The 17,644-nt window shown below is 33.9% G+C and overlaps 1 protein-coding gene across 2 annotated transcripts in view; it reads right to left on the bottom strand.

The window, feature by feature from the left end:
- Positions 1 to 8,641: 8,641 nt before the first annotated feature.
- LOC118185080 (RYamide receptor-like) overlaps positions 8,642 to 17,644 on the bottom strand; it is a 467,244-nt gene continuing 458,241 nt past the window's right edge. Inside the window, exon 5 of one of the 2 annotated variants that reach the window (XM_085811029.1) lies at positions 8,642 to 13,626. In XM_085811029.1, the coding sequence (XP_085667155.1) occupies positions 13,126 to 13,626 (501 nt within the window). In that variant the 3' untranslated portion in view covers positions 8,642 to 13,125. The remainder of the gene's footprint in view (positions 13,627 to 17,644) is intronic. The other variant, XM_085811030.1, reaches the window with a different exon arrangement.

Below are 17,644 nucleotides of genomic sequence, written 5' to 3'. Positions count from 1 at the left end.
AAAAATTCTTCATGGAATCGTACAATGAAATTTTACCATTCCTTTAAATAGCGTGCATTCAGTTGTGTGCAGGTATTGGCTGGTGGCATTAATTCTACTTGAAACGGTATTCCAAATGATTTTCGCAAGTAACATTTTATATCTGCACAATATTTTCAATAAAGGTATAACCTACAGTTACTCTCTTTTACAAACTAGAAGCACTGAAGTCTTCTTTTATATGAGTGTAACCAATTTTCAGTGCAAGTACAGCTCTTGCCGACCATACAGTGTCGGATTATGGTTTTTACCATTAAATTATCTTCACATATTTTCAGCTGGCTGCTCAAAATCTGCCAGGGAAAATTTGCCGAATGAGGGAACACAGAGAGAATAAATTAATGAACGCGTAGAGAAATTAGGTATTTTTTGGAAGCAGGAGAAATGAAAAATTTGTAACGCCTTCGCCGGGAATCAAACCGTGGACGTCTGGAATACGCGCCCAGCGTGCAGACCATCACACCACGAAGGTATGCGAAGAAGGCGGGAGAAATTACCTTATAAACGCTTGCACAAACATAAAATATTCAACAGCGGCCCTACAAATTTCTGCAGGAAAACTGATCATTTAAACAATGATTAGCGCAAGAGATGTATTTAGATCACATTTCGTCAATACTATTTAATACAAGCCTATAATGCTGAGTATTTGTTCGCGCCTTATGTAAATTTTGATTATGTAAATTTGTTCTCTCCAAGAGGGCGCCTGCGAGCGCCACACTATATCTGTTGTACCAACTTGTTCTTCTCACGGCCAATAAACGCAATAACGAATGTGTGTGTCTAATTTCCCTCCACTAAACAGTATTTTCCTGCAGCTTTTATTTGCGTTACATTTGTTATCCTGTTTTCCTTCTAAGTTTAATATCTATATCTGATTTTGCTAAAGCGGACAATATCTGTTGTTCTAAATTAGGTGCTCTTTTAAATTTGGGTTTTCAATCGGTATAAACGCTACAAACCTTTCTTTTACAACACCACTTATAAGGTATTTCTCCCGCCTTCTTAGCGTACCTTCGTGGTGTAGTGGTCTGCACGCTCGGCGAGTATTCGAGAGGTCCGCGATTCGATTCCTGGCGAGGACGTTACTCGTTTCTCAAGTCTCCTGCTTCTAAAAAATACCTAATGTCTCTGCAGTGGTGTCCGAACTAAAAAGGGTGGTGGATGACGATTTTCCATCAACAGGATTTGGCTGTTGGGTCCCCTAATCCCCAGTCGCCCTTTAAAAAGGGGAGTTATAAGTTATTTTATCCCACCTTCTTGGCATGTCTTTGTGGTGTGGTGGTCTACACGCTGGGCGCATATTTCAGAGGTCCGTGGTTCGATTCCCGGCGAAGGCGTTGCATATTTTTCATCTTGCCTGCTTTCCAAATTCCTAATGTCTCTACAAGTGGTGCCCGAACAAAAAGGGATGATGACTCTCCACACCCAGAATTTGGCGATTGAGTCCCCTAAAAACCCCTGTCGCCCTTTAAAAAGGGGAGTATATAAGGTGTTTCTCCCACCTTCTTGGTATGCCTTCGTGGTGTGGTGGTCTGTGTGGTGCCCGATAAAAAGCCGGAGAGAAACATCTCAGTTCAGTTGTTTAGATAACTGTTGTTGTGGACAGTAACGAATTCGCGATGACATAGGATTAGTTTTCTCTGCGCTTTGAACTGTGTTCTATTTAACGTTTTAGGAGTTTAAAATATAACTAATATATTTGATATATTGCGATATTGTGCGAATATCTTTGAGGGAAAGTTTCAGCATTTTGTGTTATTTCTTGCAATAAGAATAAATTTTATTAACATTTTATCAGACTTGTGCGTTTAATTTATTACGTACCCGCACGCACGCAACAATATATCATTTTGCAATAGCTAATTTTGTTGATTAAACTTGTTAATGCTCACTTGTTTGACCTCTAGTCAACCCAAGACCACGAAATTCCTCGCGGCGTAAGGAGCGCAAGTTTTGGGCTGTTGTTGGCAACAGATTTGAACACCTTAGAGGTGACGGTGCGATTTACAGTTCCGCCTTCAATTTTAATGGAGAAGCACCCCGTCCCAATCCTTTTCCCCTTCCATCAACCTCATGAGAGGACTTTCGTCTCGCCGCATCTTTAGAGTGCCCATATGCCGCACGGACCCTATAGATTTAAAAACATCCATGCCTTCTCTGGGATTCGAAGTCGGGTCCTTCGGCGCGGCAGTCTGCGAAGCTAACCACTATACCGATTGGGCTGCTGATTAAATCTAGTAGGCAGATATTTTGTGCTTTGCCAAATGGCAACAGTCTGACAGGTGGATGATAAAACGTACTTTGTTTCGAGTAGTGGCTACACATTGCTTTTAAATGGCTGCGTTTATTAACCAAAAACTCATTAAATTTACCCAAAATACAAATTAAAAAATAAATTCTAAATTCAAAATTCGGGCTTCGTGGGGCAAATGCTCGTGTGGAAGACTAACTGTGTTGAAGGGTTGGTGGCTCTCAGTGTTGCTATTTTTCCATATTGCAGGGAACATACATACGTACACACGTACGTGCGTACATACATACATATTCTTCCTTATTTAATAACAGGGATTCCATTATTTTCTTTAGAATGATTTTTTATCTTTCTTTTTTTTTTTTCCAAAGCAACATATACGTCTAGGTATGGAGCTTAAAAAACTTGGGAAACATTGACTTCGATTATTGTGAGTGCAGCTTCAAGTAAGTAATTACTACTGTATATATGCCATACTAATTTATACATACTACTGTATGTATGCCATACTAATTTAATTTCAAGCCTCACCTGGTAAATATTCGAATTTATTTCTTGAATTCTTCAGGGAAGTAATTTAACGCTTCATTTTCAGCTAATGCGCTATCGTTCGCAAAATGTGCGTACAAAGCACCGACCTTCAAAGATAATATATTAAATTGCAGTTCATGAGGAATAAGTTACGGTTTATCTCAAGCTTTTTTCATTAAGTTTTTACATCGGGTTTTGGATTCAATTTTCCATGAACAGTTGCGCTTACAAAACAAATTGATTTCGTTTCTACAACTGTTTGTAACTTCCGAAAACTGCGATTTACCGACCAAATACCATCATTTCGAATTCCATTCTCAGTAATGAGAGAAGGATTCTGATCTAAAGTTTGGGATTTTTCCAGCATTAAGCATCAGTTGAGATAAGTCATTACAAAGGTAATGAGGCGGCTTAGGAAAACTAGAATCTTACCGTAATCGAAATAACAGTTTTTCTTCCATGCAGTATATGACTGTAACTTTTAAATTATTGAATCTATGATTCGTGGATGAGGCTGGAAAAACTCGTGATGAAAATGAGCTTTTTACTTAAAGTAGGCAAACAACAGATTTAGGGATGAGGAACTGTAGAATTTTCTAAATATAAATTTATTTGTGCTCCACTTCCGATTAACCTGAAGCGAATTAATTACACCCATTCTAAAATATCTAAAGCCAACTTTTAGCGTATGATTACCAAATATTAGCGTAAAACATATCTACGACAACAAAAAAGGAAAAGGAAAATGGTTAGAATAGCAGCAGATAATGTCAATGTATTTTTGAGCTGTTTTTATTTACAGCAGTTCGTAATTTAATTGCACGAAATATGGAATATATAAACGAAATATGGAATATATTTCCTTCCAGATTTTCTGGAAGGATGTGAGCTGCTGAAAAATTGTACTTTTGAAGTACAATGCAAATTGTGTAATAGAAATTTTATTTTTACACTTAATTATGCTATTGTGAAAGGTTGGCTCTGAAATGTTTTGGTAGTTAAATAGTTAAAGTTCTTTAACACGAAAGTACACGAAAAAGAGGTCGTTAACGACCTGTTTTTCGTGTACTTAAATTCAGGTAGGGAAAGTTGTAGAGATTCATTTATTTTGACTAATAGTTAATTTTTAGTTAAAGTAACTTTCCTGTTAGTTTCATTTCCACCGACACATTTCCCCCAGAATGCAAATCAGTTAGTGCGCGTATATTCAGATTAAGGGGCAAAGAAGTGCTATTTAAGCGAAGGTTTCTGAAAGTAAATTTAGAGCGTGTTATACCCACCTGAAGGCCACATTGTTAATTAATAGCGATTTAGTTCAGTGGCGTTGAGTGTTTCTAGCCAGTAGACTTGTTCCGCCGACTTACAAGCCAAAGCCTTCCTGCGTGTTTAAATTTTCCTGTGGGCTGTTAGACTAGTTTTATTACATTTTATTTTAAGTTCAAAGTTACTTATTTAAATTAAGCCAGAAGTATTGGCTTATGTAAGCCCAACTAGGGTCAATGGTACAAATACATAGGATTGAATAAAAGCTCATATATACACTTCTTCTGACTTTGTCTGTTGCCCAAAGACCTGAGAATAATTCCTCTAAAGTCTTTCCAGTGCTCGTTAGTATATGATACGAAAGAAAGTGAAACTCTGTAAGTCTTATAAGATCTGTTCTGAGTTATGCGTTGGAAGCTTTGGAGCTGACGTTACGCGATGAGGAAAGCTTTGAAGATATTTGAGAAAAGGATCTTGCGCTGCATACTTGGTGGGGTCCATGCGACTGGATCGTGGAGTAGAAGATCTGGTTTAGAGCTATGTAAGATCAACAGACAACCTGTTGTAGAAAAATTCTTCAAACTACAGAGACTTAAATGGGCTGGTCCTCTGCCCAGAATGCATGAAGATCGGTTGTTGTAAGAAAATCTTTCTGGCAAACCTTATAAGATCTGTTCTGAGTTATGCGTTGGAAGCTTTGTGATCATTTGCAGTCTTTTGTTAATGTCAACGCACAATTATGTACCCTTCTCAATTATGTATTCCAAAGCATATGAATATTTTAAACGCCCCTGTATGGCCATGTAGCATCTATGGTTTATGAATCAATAAATACTGGACCTGGTCAATTTGGACGGGAGTCTGCCCGGTGGTATTAGGTGGCAATTGGTTCGCAGAGCTGCCAACCGATTGGTTCAGATGTTGGGTCTGAGCGTCCTGTGCGGGCCGCACATGTGGCCCTCTGGTCAAACTCTAGATAAGGGTGGGCGTGGCACTGTGCTAATTAACTTATTAGTAAAGGGGTAGTGGTCACGTCCTCCGTCGCTTATCGCTTACTGTTTGGTAAAATGAAAACTGCACTATAAAATTAATTTCAAAAAGTATTTGAATTCTGAAAATCTCTAAGTTTGTTTCTGCACTATTTTCTTGAAAGTGAAATGGTGTAAAATTAATTAAAATATTTACTGGTACACTGCGAAAAAAAAATACAGTTCCGTATTTCCCGTTCTACTGGGCCGATTGACGAAATTCAACTTGCGTTTTTCATGTCTCGAAAGCACGACTTAGGATATATATTAGATTTATATATAGCATTGTTCTAACATAGGTATTTTGACACAAAGTGGGTCTTTTTCTGAAATAATATACCAATTGTTTTTTCATATTTCGATTCTACGACTCAAATTATGCCTAAATATTAAATTTTGTAAAATATGGCGTGAAATTTAGAGGAATGCAAAATTTAGCTTTGCGAATTTTTTTTTAAGTTTTCGTCGAGAATTGTTCACTTGGCGAACGTTTTATATATGACAACCTATTTTAAATTCCCTTCCATTGTGCAGCAGTGGAAAAAAAGTCACATCGTTCCAACCATTTTACATTGTGGAAAATAGTCGCTTCGTTACTACTATCAAACCATTTTAACAAAGTGCGTAAACCACATTAGATGTTATTATCCTTTTCAAAAACATGCCAAATTTTAAAAGGCGCCAATATATAAATTCACGTATATCTTCGAAAACTTATAACAATAAAAACAATAAAAAGCTCTAATTTTTTGCATGTATACTTAGTAATACATCTACTTTAAGATGATGGTAAAAATTTTATAGGTCATAATTCAAAAATTTTTTCCCAAAAATTTATAAAAATGATTTAAAAATACAAATTTTAAAATTAAATCATAAAAAATGGGTGAATTTTATTTGGAAAGAACCTAAATTTCGAATTGTGAAAGAAGGAATGAAGTAAATGTAATAAAAAATGAGATATTAATAAATACATACCAAACTGAATTAACATTGACGAGCTAAAATGTTGAAAGCTAATTATTTAAAAACTATTCGTGTGATTTTTGCAAAACTTGGCAGTTTAGCAGAATCTGAGTCCTAGAATCGAATTACTGAAAAAAAGTGGCAGGTCATTTCAGAAAAAGTCCGATTTTGTGTAAAACTTCCTATATTAGAACAATGCTATATATAAATCTAATACATATCTCAAGTCGCGCTTTCGAGACATGGAAAACGAAATTTGAATTTTTTCAATCGGTCCACTAGAACAGGAGAAGTAGAACTGTCCCCTTTTTTTTTTTTTTTTTGAGCAGTGTACATAGCGTTATTTTTTTATAATACATTTATTCTCTACATTATTTTCATACTGTTACGAAATGTCCAGGTGCAGTAGAATAGCTTCCCCGCAAGGCAGGTTTAGAATTGCCAGACAATGGCAAGAGAATATAGGGTTGCCATTTTTGGCGAGAAATCGCCAGCTCGAGCTCTAAATTGCCAAGCTCTCTACTTATTAAAAATTTTGCAAAAAACATTCGCCCACCAGCGGCCGAGCGGTAAAGTCGCTGAACACTGGTAGTTCGGTCCGAGGTTCGAATCCCGCGAACGGGCTGGCTGCATGGGCGTTTTCGTGGTTTTCCCCATGTGTAACGTATATACGAGCCAGTTTCCCTTAGAAAGTCCTCCACGAAAGGCATCCCTTCCCCTAGGCAGATAGCCCTAGTGTGCTTTGCCATAACTAAATACACCACCATACCATACACCAAAAAACATTAAAAATAAAAAATTGAAAATATTCAAAATAAGAAATATCGCACTAAATAAAGTGAAATAAATTCTGCAGTGCCGTTGGCATAAAATAACATTTGCCGCAAAATGTTACTCAGAAGTATAAATAAAATGTTTTGATTAAAAATTTTGTTACTCCGATGAACAGCGTACTTTTAAAAAATGGAAGCTTGTTACAGATTTCTCGGATTTCTTCAATAGGCCATGATTTCTGGTTCTTATTTGTAACAAGTAAAATCTCCAACTGGAAACAATAACACACCTTCAAGGTGTTCAAAAGTACAGTATGTTTAATAATTCTACATTTTTCCAGTTTCAGAATCTTCTGCCAGAATATTGTGAAATGGATGTAGCAAAAAACTAAAATATTTATCATGATTATTAATGTTTTTGTTTTAGTAACTTACCATCAAAGTTTAAATGTACACCACCGAGACAATTTAGATAATAGATCACTAGTTTTTCAATAACATGTCGAGTGACATTTCATTAGAAAATGTGCCTTTACATAGAAAATTGAGCTAATTCCCAGTTAATAAAAAGTAATCTTCAGATTACAATATAAACACCTCAGAAAAAAATTACTATTTACAACTTAAAAATATAAAAAAATTGACATACATTTACCTGCTATTTAGGAAATTATATTCTTTCTGCCAACATAAGCAGCAGTAAAACTTAATTGAAAAAAGAAATTATTTCAAATTTGAAAGCTCCCACGTTTTTCTCTGTATTTCGTTTTGGAACGTAAAATGGTACTAAGAGGAAAGTATAAAAGCAGTAAAGAAAGTTATTCCCGTTCAAATAAAATTTAAAATGAAATTTTTGGGTTGAAATATGTTACTATATAATTTCAACATCACTGCTCGGTTTTATTTGGGAGTCGGAATTTAAAATGAAATTTTTGGGTTGAAATATGTTACTATATAATTTCAACATCACTGCTCGGTTTTATTTGGGAGTTGGAAAGTAGAATTTGTAAACGAACTTGTTTTGAAATGTTTAAAAAGTTAGCTTCAGAAAAAAGTTGTAATTGGTTTTCAATCTAATTACTTTACATTTAATTTATTAAAAGAACTACTTTTCGAAATTAGGAATCTCGTATCAAAATTTATTTTATTTCTCAGCAGTATCGATCAACGCATGTTTCATTGTATCACATCTCAAAAAGTTTATTTTATATTTCTGCAATTTTAATTTGCTTTATTTTTATTTTGCTGCATTCTTGATAAATGTGAATTTAATTGTTAAAAATACAGCTTTTCGCGTTTTAGAATGTGACTGGTACACCCGAGGATAAGAGAACTACATCATGTAAACATTGGATTGGATTTCCTGATGCACGAGCTCTATGGGAGCTTTCGTGTTTTAAGGAATATGATCGAGTTTTCCTTAGAAAGTCCTCCTCGAAGGCACTCCTAAATAAGCCAAATAGTATCTTACTCTGTAGTAAACATCCTACAAGAAATACATTCAGAACTGTAAAAATAATTATGCTTTTTTTATTGTTCTGCAGAGATCGTTAAGTAGGGATTTCTTAGGTATTGTAGCTCAATAAATTATATTTTCATTTTAAAAAGTTTGTAAAATCATTCGCACCGAATGATGTTGCAAAAACATGTCCGAAATAAGTTTTACCAAATAAAGTGTTTTAAAACATTTTTTTCTTCACGTTGAAATAATATGCGTCCTTTAAATTTCGAAAAATACTTATAATATGAAGAGCTATGATCTGAGGGAGAGAATGAAACATATATAATACATTTCATTTATGAACATTTATTCAAATTTACATCAAATGCATTTGGGGTTCATTTTCAGTTCATGAAATACACAATAAAACATTTATGCAAATTTAAAAATAATTAAAAAATGATTTTGAAAAACACTATTACAATGACACATTTCTTAACAAAACAAAAACCATTATGATGTGTACAAATAGCTTACGACTTTAAATATTCAAGAACAGAGCTTCATCAGGAGTGTATGAGTGCGAGTCACAAAATACGTATTTGATAAGAGTGACAGGGTTAAAAATGCGTACAGAGAAACAATCAGTCCTTCGTACTTAGTCCAGATTTACCCGTGCTATTTATTCCATTATCCTCAAAGTTCACAATGAAACATAAAAGAATATGTACAAGAGAACATATGCGCAGTGTATCTACAAAGTTTTAGAACGACTTTTTGTGTCACGCTAAGGAGGCCGGCAAACAATGACTAGGACAATGATAATTAACACATGTAAACTTGTTGCCACAAAATATCCTAATTTTACGAAAAGGAAACGAGGAAAATTCTTTTATTTTTTTTAAGTAGTTGATGCTTTCTGTCACGCGCTGAAAGGGTCAAGAAGAAAAATACTACTTTCATCGCCAAATAGAACTATTTGCAAAGACATAAAAAATTTATAATAATGCTTATCATCCATACTCGCTGGATTTAAGATCTGTATAAATACTTCAAATGATCTCAGATTAAAAGGCACAGTTTTGAAAACGTTTCACCTCAATCTTTTAGAAAACCCCAACAACGCAAAGAAAGAATATTTCAAAAGCTGATTTTTAAGAAACAATATAGAAGATTTATGAATATGCTATAACATCAGAATAAATTCCCGCAGACGACTAAATATTGATAAAGATTATTTCTTTAAACCTCAGTTTTTATGTATATTCAGTTCTAAAACTTTGTAGATGAACAGAGTATGCAATTTAAATTCAATAATACTTAGATAACAATCAAGCAAAAGAGATTTTCCAAGAACATAGAAAGATGTCATGTACTGCTTCGTAAATCTATTGCATAAAATTTACATTCACATATTAAACAGAAGATATTTGAACGACGCTGAGTAATGAGTTTCTGTAATCCTTTCTTTCAAATGTAAATTTTATTAAAAGAGTTATGTGTTCACTTTCTTATTTATTTATTTTTACCTTTCGTTTAGGATCGAAAATCATATAAAGAATACTCAAAGAATTTCTGGTTCATTCATTTAAATGTAAAAAAGCTTTGCAGACAAATTAAATCAAATTTCATGAACTGCTGGAAAAATTTATATTGACTTAATATAAAAGAGTAAATTTACGAAACAATAATTAAATAAAATAAAAGTTACAGGTGGCGGTAATTATCAACAAACACCAACACAGTCTGTCTCAAAATTTAGGCTCTAACAAAAACTGCGAATAAAATTCCAACAGAAAACAGAATTCAGCGGTAATGAAATATACAAAAAATAAAACATGTGAATTTTACACGAAAATTAAAAAAAAAAAAAAAAAAAAAAAAAAAAAAAAAAAAAAAGATATCTTACATAAAAGCATTTTGTTAAAAAATGTTTAATTGATGATATTTTAAAACGGAGAGAACTGTTTTGTTCCATTAATAGCTTCACTAATTACTAATTGATGTTCTAAAAATGATGGTTTGTGTTGCAATCCAATTAGTTAATTTATGAAGTTTTGTTTTTTTTTTTTAACTTAATTTTCCAATTTTTTATCTGTTTTGATGCAACTCAAAACTTGAATTTTTTGTAAAGTTCGAACGATTTTGTAGGAGTTATGATGTAGATGACGTTAGAAAGATTTTTTATTAGTTTCAGTAATACTTCATAAAATTATCAGTTACATGTATTATAGAATAAATGTATTTTGTACTACATTAATCACAGGTATTTGGAAACACAAAGTAAAGATTTAAGTTATTAAGATGCGTGTTAGTTGCCTTTAAATCCTTCTGCTTGCTAAGAACTACATATGATTTATATTTGAAAGATAAATTAATTATTTTATAGTCTTCCGAATGGCAACACTTTCAGAACTTGCCACTTACGAGCTGTATGCAGACCATTATATGCTGTATGCAGAGATTATAATAGATGGAGTAAGCCTGACGTCACAGAAATGAAGCAAAGGAAATGTCAGCAGCGTGATGTCACGACTTATCATGCCATACAGCGTGCAGATAAAACTACGAAGCATATTGTTAAATAAAATTACATTGACTTCGAGAGCATATATCAACATCCGCAGTGAGAAAAGTGTAGATATAATTTGCATAAAATACCATTGAAACTTTTACTGATCTTCCAGGTGTTGCTATGTGTATATTCGTTTTATAGATACCATTTACACATTCTCACGTACCTAGATTTTATTAAACTTAAAGTGGTTATTTGCAATACTTGTGATTTTTTTATATACTAAATAGAAAAATCTCTTATGTTAAGTATCAAAATTAGAACAGGAGACTTATAAATGTTCATTGATGAAGCGCTAGCATCTAGACCACCGGTTCTCAAACTGTGGTACATGTACCACTGGTGGCACATTACAATATTTTTAATGGTAGAATTTTTACAGAAAATATTAAATGAATGTTTAAAATGAATGCAAAATAACGCTCCTTTTAACATTTTGTTTTAATATTTATTATTCAGAAACACATATATTTTTTAAGTTTTAGGCTTTTACGGCTCTAGCTTGAATGTTGAAATGATAACTTTTCCAAGGAAACTGGCTAAATTTCACAACGTTCACCATTTTCTTAAACCTTGTAATATCTAAAATGTCAAAAAGGCAGAATGTATACATTTTTTTAAAAATGTATTTAGTCAGTGCTGACCTTGTGACTCAGGTGTCTTCTTTGTTTTGTACAACTATATTATTTGCTTAATATATGTATTATTACTACTTACCACAATTGTAATTTATATCTATATACTCGTAGTATACTCATTTATATTTTATTGTAATGCAAAAGTGTTATTTACGAATATAATTAAATAATATAAATTTAAAGATTTTTATTCTTTTATTATATACATTCCATTTAGGATGCATTGATTTTTAATGGCGATATGCTTTATTGGTGGTACATATATTTTTGTGTCATATTTATGTGATTCACAATTTGAAAAGTTTGAGAACTCCTGATCAAGACAACACCGATAAGAATGTAAACAAAACTAGAAGTCCACTTATGGTGGCGGCTTTGATAAGTCGTGAGGTCATTTCATGGCTTCATTTTCATCGTATGGGACTTACGAGCGAGGTTTACTCCATTTATTCTAACCTCCTTGGTGTAGACTAAATTAAAGGTATTACTTTCCGCGCAACGGAAACATAAGCTGTATATACGAAAAATGCAAAATAGCATAACATAATATACAAGTGTCTAGAATTTTTTGGAAGATTTCTCCAAAGATATTTTCTAATCTTTACAAAATATAGGTTAGGAGTGTGTTTGCTGCTTTTAAATTGTTCAGTTTCTTAAGCAGGTACAATTTGAAAGTTAAAGATTTTGAGTCACGTTCATATGGCAACGCTCTGGAACTGTCCTATTTCGTTTAATTTTTGCATCGCTTTCTATTAACACATAACTTTCAATTGTTTCTAAACTTTTGAGACAGACCGTATGGCTTATGAGCGAGGTTATCAAAAAGTGGGAAGTTATCAAGAAGAGTATTGTCGAAATAACTTACAAAAGAACGTTTCATTGTGTAGTTAAAATGTATTTATTTAGTTATTTGATTAAACTACCTGGTTTCTTTACGTAGATGCACGTTTATAAATTGCCACAAACTGACATGCCAAGAACATTTTGCAACATCCATTTTTTTTTTCCACGCTGTCATAGCAGAATAAACTGAATGGTGGTTCCTTCAGAGTAGTAAATAAGCTTCTATATTCTGACTGCCACATTTTATTTACAGGGGGAGTAAGAGAATCTTGTTAGGTGCTTGTGAAATTGATGAATGAGCAGGAACAAAGGCTTATCGTTACTTTTACAGTCAAGAAATTCCCATATTTTGACCACGCATTGCAGATAATAAGGAGATCCGTGTTTATCACGTATAGAAAAGTATGATGTACTAGCACATCATTTTTATAACCCAGACTTAGAACCCACGTTTCCTAGTGTCATGGCAGCGGTTCGCATGTGGATAAGCACACCTTACCAAACGCGCTCTTTGGAGAAGGAATATAATAACTTCCAGAATGCTTGCAAAGATGAATTTTAGTGTAGGAGGTTTACTTCGGATGATGACATATTTGCAAATATGCAATCATTCCACTTATTCAGTGATTCCATTCATCTACATCCCATTTGCTTTCTCTAGTAAAAATGAAGGAGAAAATGAACATAGAAATAATTAATCACAATTTGTGTATGCACGAACACATCTAACCTAACTGCTGAGTCTTATATATGGTAAATGCTTCAGAGATCTTTTCAAACAGGAGAGTCCAAGCAGTTCTTGGAATGCCCATTTAGGTTCTGTGAGAACTTCTCGTTATGTTCTCCACGAATCAACAGGCTCTCCGTCCTGTTGTGCTGTTGCTTTTGATTCCTGAAGGAACCCTTATGGCTTGAACTCTGGGACCCCCTCTGGAACCCAGTGGAACGAATACTGGTATAGACGGTGTTGTTGGTATACCTGTGCAATCCATTTCGATGCAGGGAGCCCTTGAATCGATGGTCCTCGCCTGTCAGGCAGAAAACCTTGTAGAACACGTGCCTGAAGCCTTCGCGGTACTTGGAGTTCATCCAGCAGTAGATGATGGGGTTGTAGGAGGCGTTACTCATGGCCAGCCAATGGCAAACAAACCAGATATAGTGGATGTTGGGATATTGCCAGATGAAATCATGTTCATCGCCTGCCACTATCAGGGCGTTCAGAGGAAGCCAGCAGAGAGTGAACACAGATACTACGGTAATCATCATTTTTATCATCTGCAATGAAAGATATGTTGAGTGAGCACTCTATAAAAGCAAAAGTAAATGCATTTCATAAACTAAATTACAGTCACTGTAAGCCTTGTGGTAATCATATTACGCGAGGAAGCAGAATTCTTATGCGTTTATCAATTCCAGGGCATATGCATTCACTGGAAAAAGTTGCTCAGACCTTTATCGAAATAAATGCTTTACTTTGGAAAACAACCACTATAAAGGTGCGGGCACTTTTAAACAAGCAGCCTTTTCACTTGCATTAATAATCAGAGTAACAAACTAAATCATTTTTTTATAATTATGTAGCTGAAGCTTAATGAAGCATTTTTTTATTTTTAAGGAAGTTATAATTTGATCAGGATATACTTCGTACTTTTATGCTGAGAAATTCTTTTAATAATCTCTGACTTACCGAATAATTGGTTGACGCCTTTAAGGATCCCAAACCATTGTGAAAATATTTTAGGCCTGTAAAAGCATATATTTTAAAGCTGTGTAAAAATTTCAGCTTTAATTGCAGTATGTTTACTTTACATTAGAAAGTAAAATCAAAACGATCGATTTTATTAAGCTTTCTTCTCAGTTTTGGATTTATGATTCACCTTTCATATCAAATCAAAACGATCGATTTTATTAAGCTTTCTTCTCAGTTTTGGATTTATGATTCACCTTTCATATCAAATCTGAGTCGTGCTCGAAATGTCATTACCTTTTGTCACATTAACTTTTATCTTTTGAAGTGGTTTATGTCTGCTTATTCATATTGGGATAGTGATGAATTATCATTTTATAAGGTTTCATTTTAGTTGCATTAACTAGTTATGTTAACGTGCTTTACTGGCCTTCTCGTTTCCAATTTTCTTGCCAGAATGCAAATTTCTAGCTCATGCGTATTCAAATGGGATAGAAAGGAGACAGTATTTAAGTGAACGTTTTAGAGGGTAGAATCAGAGCGTGCTTTGCCTGCTGAAGGCCACGTTGCTAATCTTATTCTCTTGAGAGAAATATTCTGCGGCGTTGTTTTATCCTCGCTATTAGGCTTGTCACGCGGACTTCAGATCCCAGGCAACTTGGGCTTTTCTCAATCTGTGTATCTTTTGTTTTAAGCCCTAAATCCTGGCATATTTATCCTTCATTCTACCCGTAGGTACACCGATTATAGAGACATTAGGTTAATTGGAAGCAGGAGAGATGAAAAATGAGCAACGCCCTCGCCGGGAATCGAACCACGGACCTCTGGAATACGCGCTAGCGTGCAGACCATTAGGGCGACTGGGGTTTTTAAGGTACCCAGACGCCAAATCCTGGGTGTGGAGAAATATCATCCACCGCCCTTTTAGTTTGGGCGCCACTGCAGAGGCATTAGATTATTTTTAAAGCAGGAGTGATGAAAAAGGAGCAACGCCTACGTCGGCAATCGAACCACAGACCTCTGGAATAATCGCTCAGCGTGCAGACCATTACACTACGAAGGCTTGCTAAGAAGGCGGGAGAAATACCTTATAATGTTACTCAAAAAAAAAAATCGTTTAAATGAATTCAACAGCGGTCAAAATAAATATTTTCCCTGAAATATGATACCCAAAATTTTTCGGGATTACAATACTTCCTTAATTTCTACAAGGAAGTAAATATGTAATGGACGATTATTCGTCACCACCAAGATTTGGCAGCTAGGTCCCCTCCTCTCCGTTCGCTGTTAATTCAGAAGGATGTAAGTTATTTCCTTCCTTTTACCGCATGCCTTGATAGTTGTATTGGAAGCACGTCCGGCTAAAAATCGGAAGGTCTGGAGTTCGAATTCCGCCGAAGGCATTACACATATTTCACGTCTCCTCCTCCAAAATAAAATCCCAATCACTTTACAGGCATGTTTCGCATTCAAAAATTCTTATAAAACTTCATAAACTTCTTTTGATGTAGTTATGAGAAAATGCGGATTTCTTCGACTCACTAAAGCTATCAGGAAATCATTTTTTCCCTCCTAAAACGATTTAATTCACTTTTGCACTCACAAAAATGACCTCATACGAAATCTACACCAATTTATTTGCTTAATTTTGCACATTTACGTAGGCGCATTAAACTTCTATACGGCAAATGAAATTTCTCAGGAAATATTAGGCTTCACGTAAGAATTATGTTTCGCAAATGCGAAATTTCAAATGTTATTTTTAAAGCTCTACTTAAATGATGAGCTTTGAAAATAATATCTAGACGGAAACAAAATGCAAAAAATGATTCTAAGTCTTCAAAGTAGAAGAAAGGTTTTAGGTTCCGTCAACAGAGAACAAATTTTTGTATCCCATGACAGCCCGAAATGAAAGCATAATATATGGCAGTAACGATAGATGATGAACTTATCCAACGTCTTTCATATTCCAGATTTGGCGTTTTGTTTGTAAAGGATGATTTCTCAATCATTTCCAAAGGAAAATTATTTAGTGTTTTTTCTCAGGTTTTCAAGAAGATAAATTGGAGAAAGATGGTATTGCGTTGCATTTCAGGATAATTCTTGATTTTTGATATTTTCTGGGTTAAATTTATGGAAATTCGTTTTTCCTCTCTATTTCTCAGACTTAAATCACACACAAGCTATGGGGATGCAACACATATTGTTTTAATTAATACTTCCCTTATGCCAAAGTTTTATAAAATGTGCATGACAATTTCTGCAACATTCAATGAAATATTGCATTTTCTCGCGCGTGATCTCGGCGAGGGAACTTTTGTTTTCACGTTTCCCACTCCAGAGTATACCGAAAGACATTAATATACAGTCCTATACAGAAAGACATTAATATTTCTTCAACAATCTACAGCAAATCAGACGAGGATTATCTGCGTGTCTATGAGAGGGGTGCTTTTTGTACAGAATTTTCTAAGGGAAGCTGCTTATATTCACTTGACATACAGGGAAATCTATAAAATTATTACATATCCATACCATTCGCCAGGATATGTAATTGTGGAAAAACAAGAAAACCTACAGCCACCAAATTGTGAATAACTTAGTCCTCCATCTGAATATGGGCACATGGAAGCCCGGATCTTGAATTGCAAGCGTCTAGCAGTCTCCCTTCACGAAGAAGTGATGTTTTTAGTAAGGAACGGTGATTTCAGGAGCTTTCGAGAATGAAATTTAAAAAAATGAAGCAAATTTTAATTTATTTACAATATTGCAAATGATTTTAAAAAGTATTAAAAATGTAAAAAATGCGCAGAATTCATTTAAGCTTAGGAAGTAAATGAAATCGAATTCCAAAACGAATGGTTTTATTAATCTTAAAATTTATTTTTCTAACATTTTATAATGATTATTACCAGTAAATAATGATTATTACCAGTAATTAAAGTACAACATAAAATTAGATGATTGCATTTTTGTAATTTTACAAGTTTAATAAAACAGTTTGATAGAATGTTAATGAACTCTAATAACAGTTAAATTTTTAATAATATGACAAATATGCTCTCTCGACGACTTTTGATATTTGCTGATATCATTGCCAAAAGAATTAAAGATTTCCTAAAAATATAAATTCTAATTAATAGACGATTTATAATAAGTAACTTACCATTATGAGAATAAAATCTCTGAAATTTTCATATTCAAATAATCTTGCAATAGTACAATAGCCGCGTAACATATAGGATGTTAATTTACACATATTGTTTAGAAATAAAAAGAAAATTTAACAACAGTATTTAAATAACTTATCTTTTTTTATATCCAATATTATATTTTTAAATTATAGACATGCGCTAACAATACATAAGCAGAAGTCTAGTAAATTCTAACATAACAGAAAATAGATGCAGAACAGGAAGGAAAATATAAATCACTTTATGTATAAAATAGGATGTGCGTGTGTGGATGCTTAAACTTTTAATTTTTTATACTTCAGTTTAATCTAAGCATCTAGTAAGAGAAGAACAAGCCAATGATTCCTTTTAAAAAAAAAAAAGACATCGATTCCGATAACATCTCTTTTTAACGAGCGAGGGCAAGAGGGTT

Source organism: Stegodyphus dumicola, chromosome 2 (genome assembly GCF_044657685.1).
Source record: "Stegodyphus dumicola isolate Sdum_Otavi_A_Nest chromosome 2, ASM4465768v1".
Taxonomy (NCBI): Eukaryota; Metazoa; Arthropoda; class Arachnida; order Araneae; family Eresidae; genus Stegodyphus; species Stegodyphus dumicola.
The sequence above is the reverse complement of the archived record's forward strand: the minus strand, read 5'-3'. Positions and strand labels throughout refer to the sequence as shown.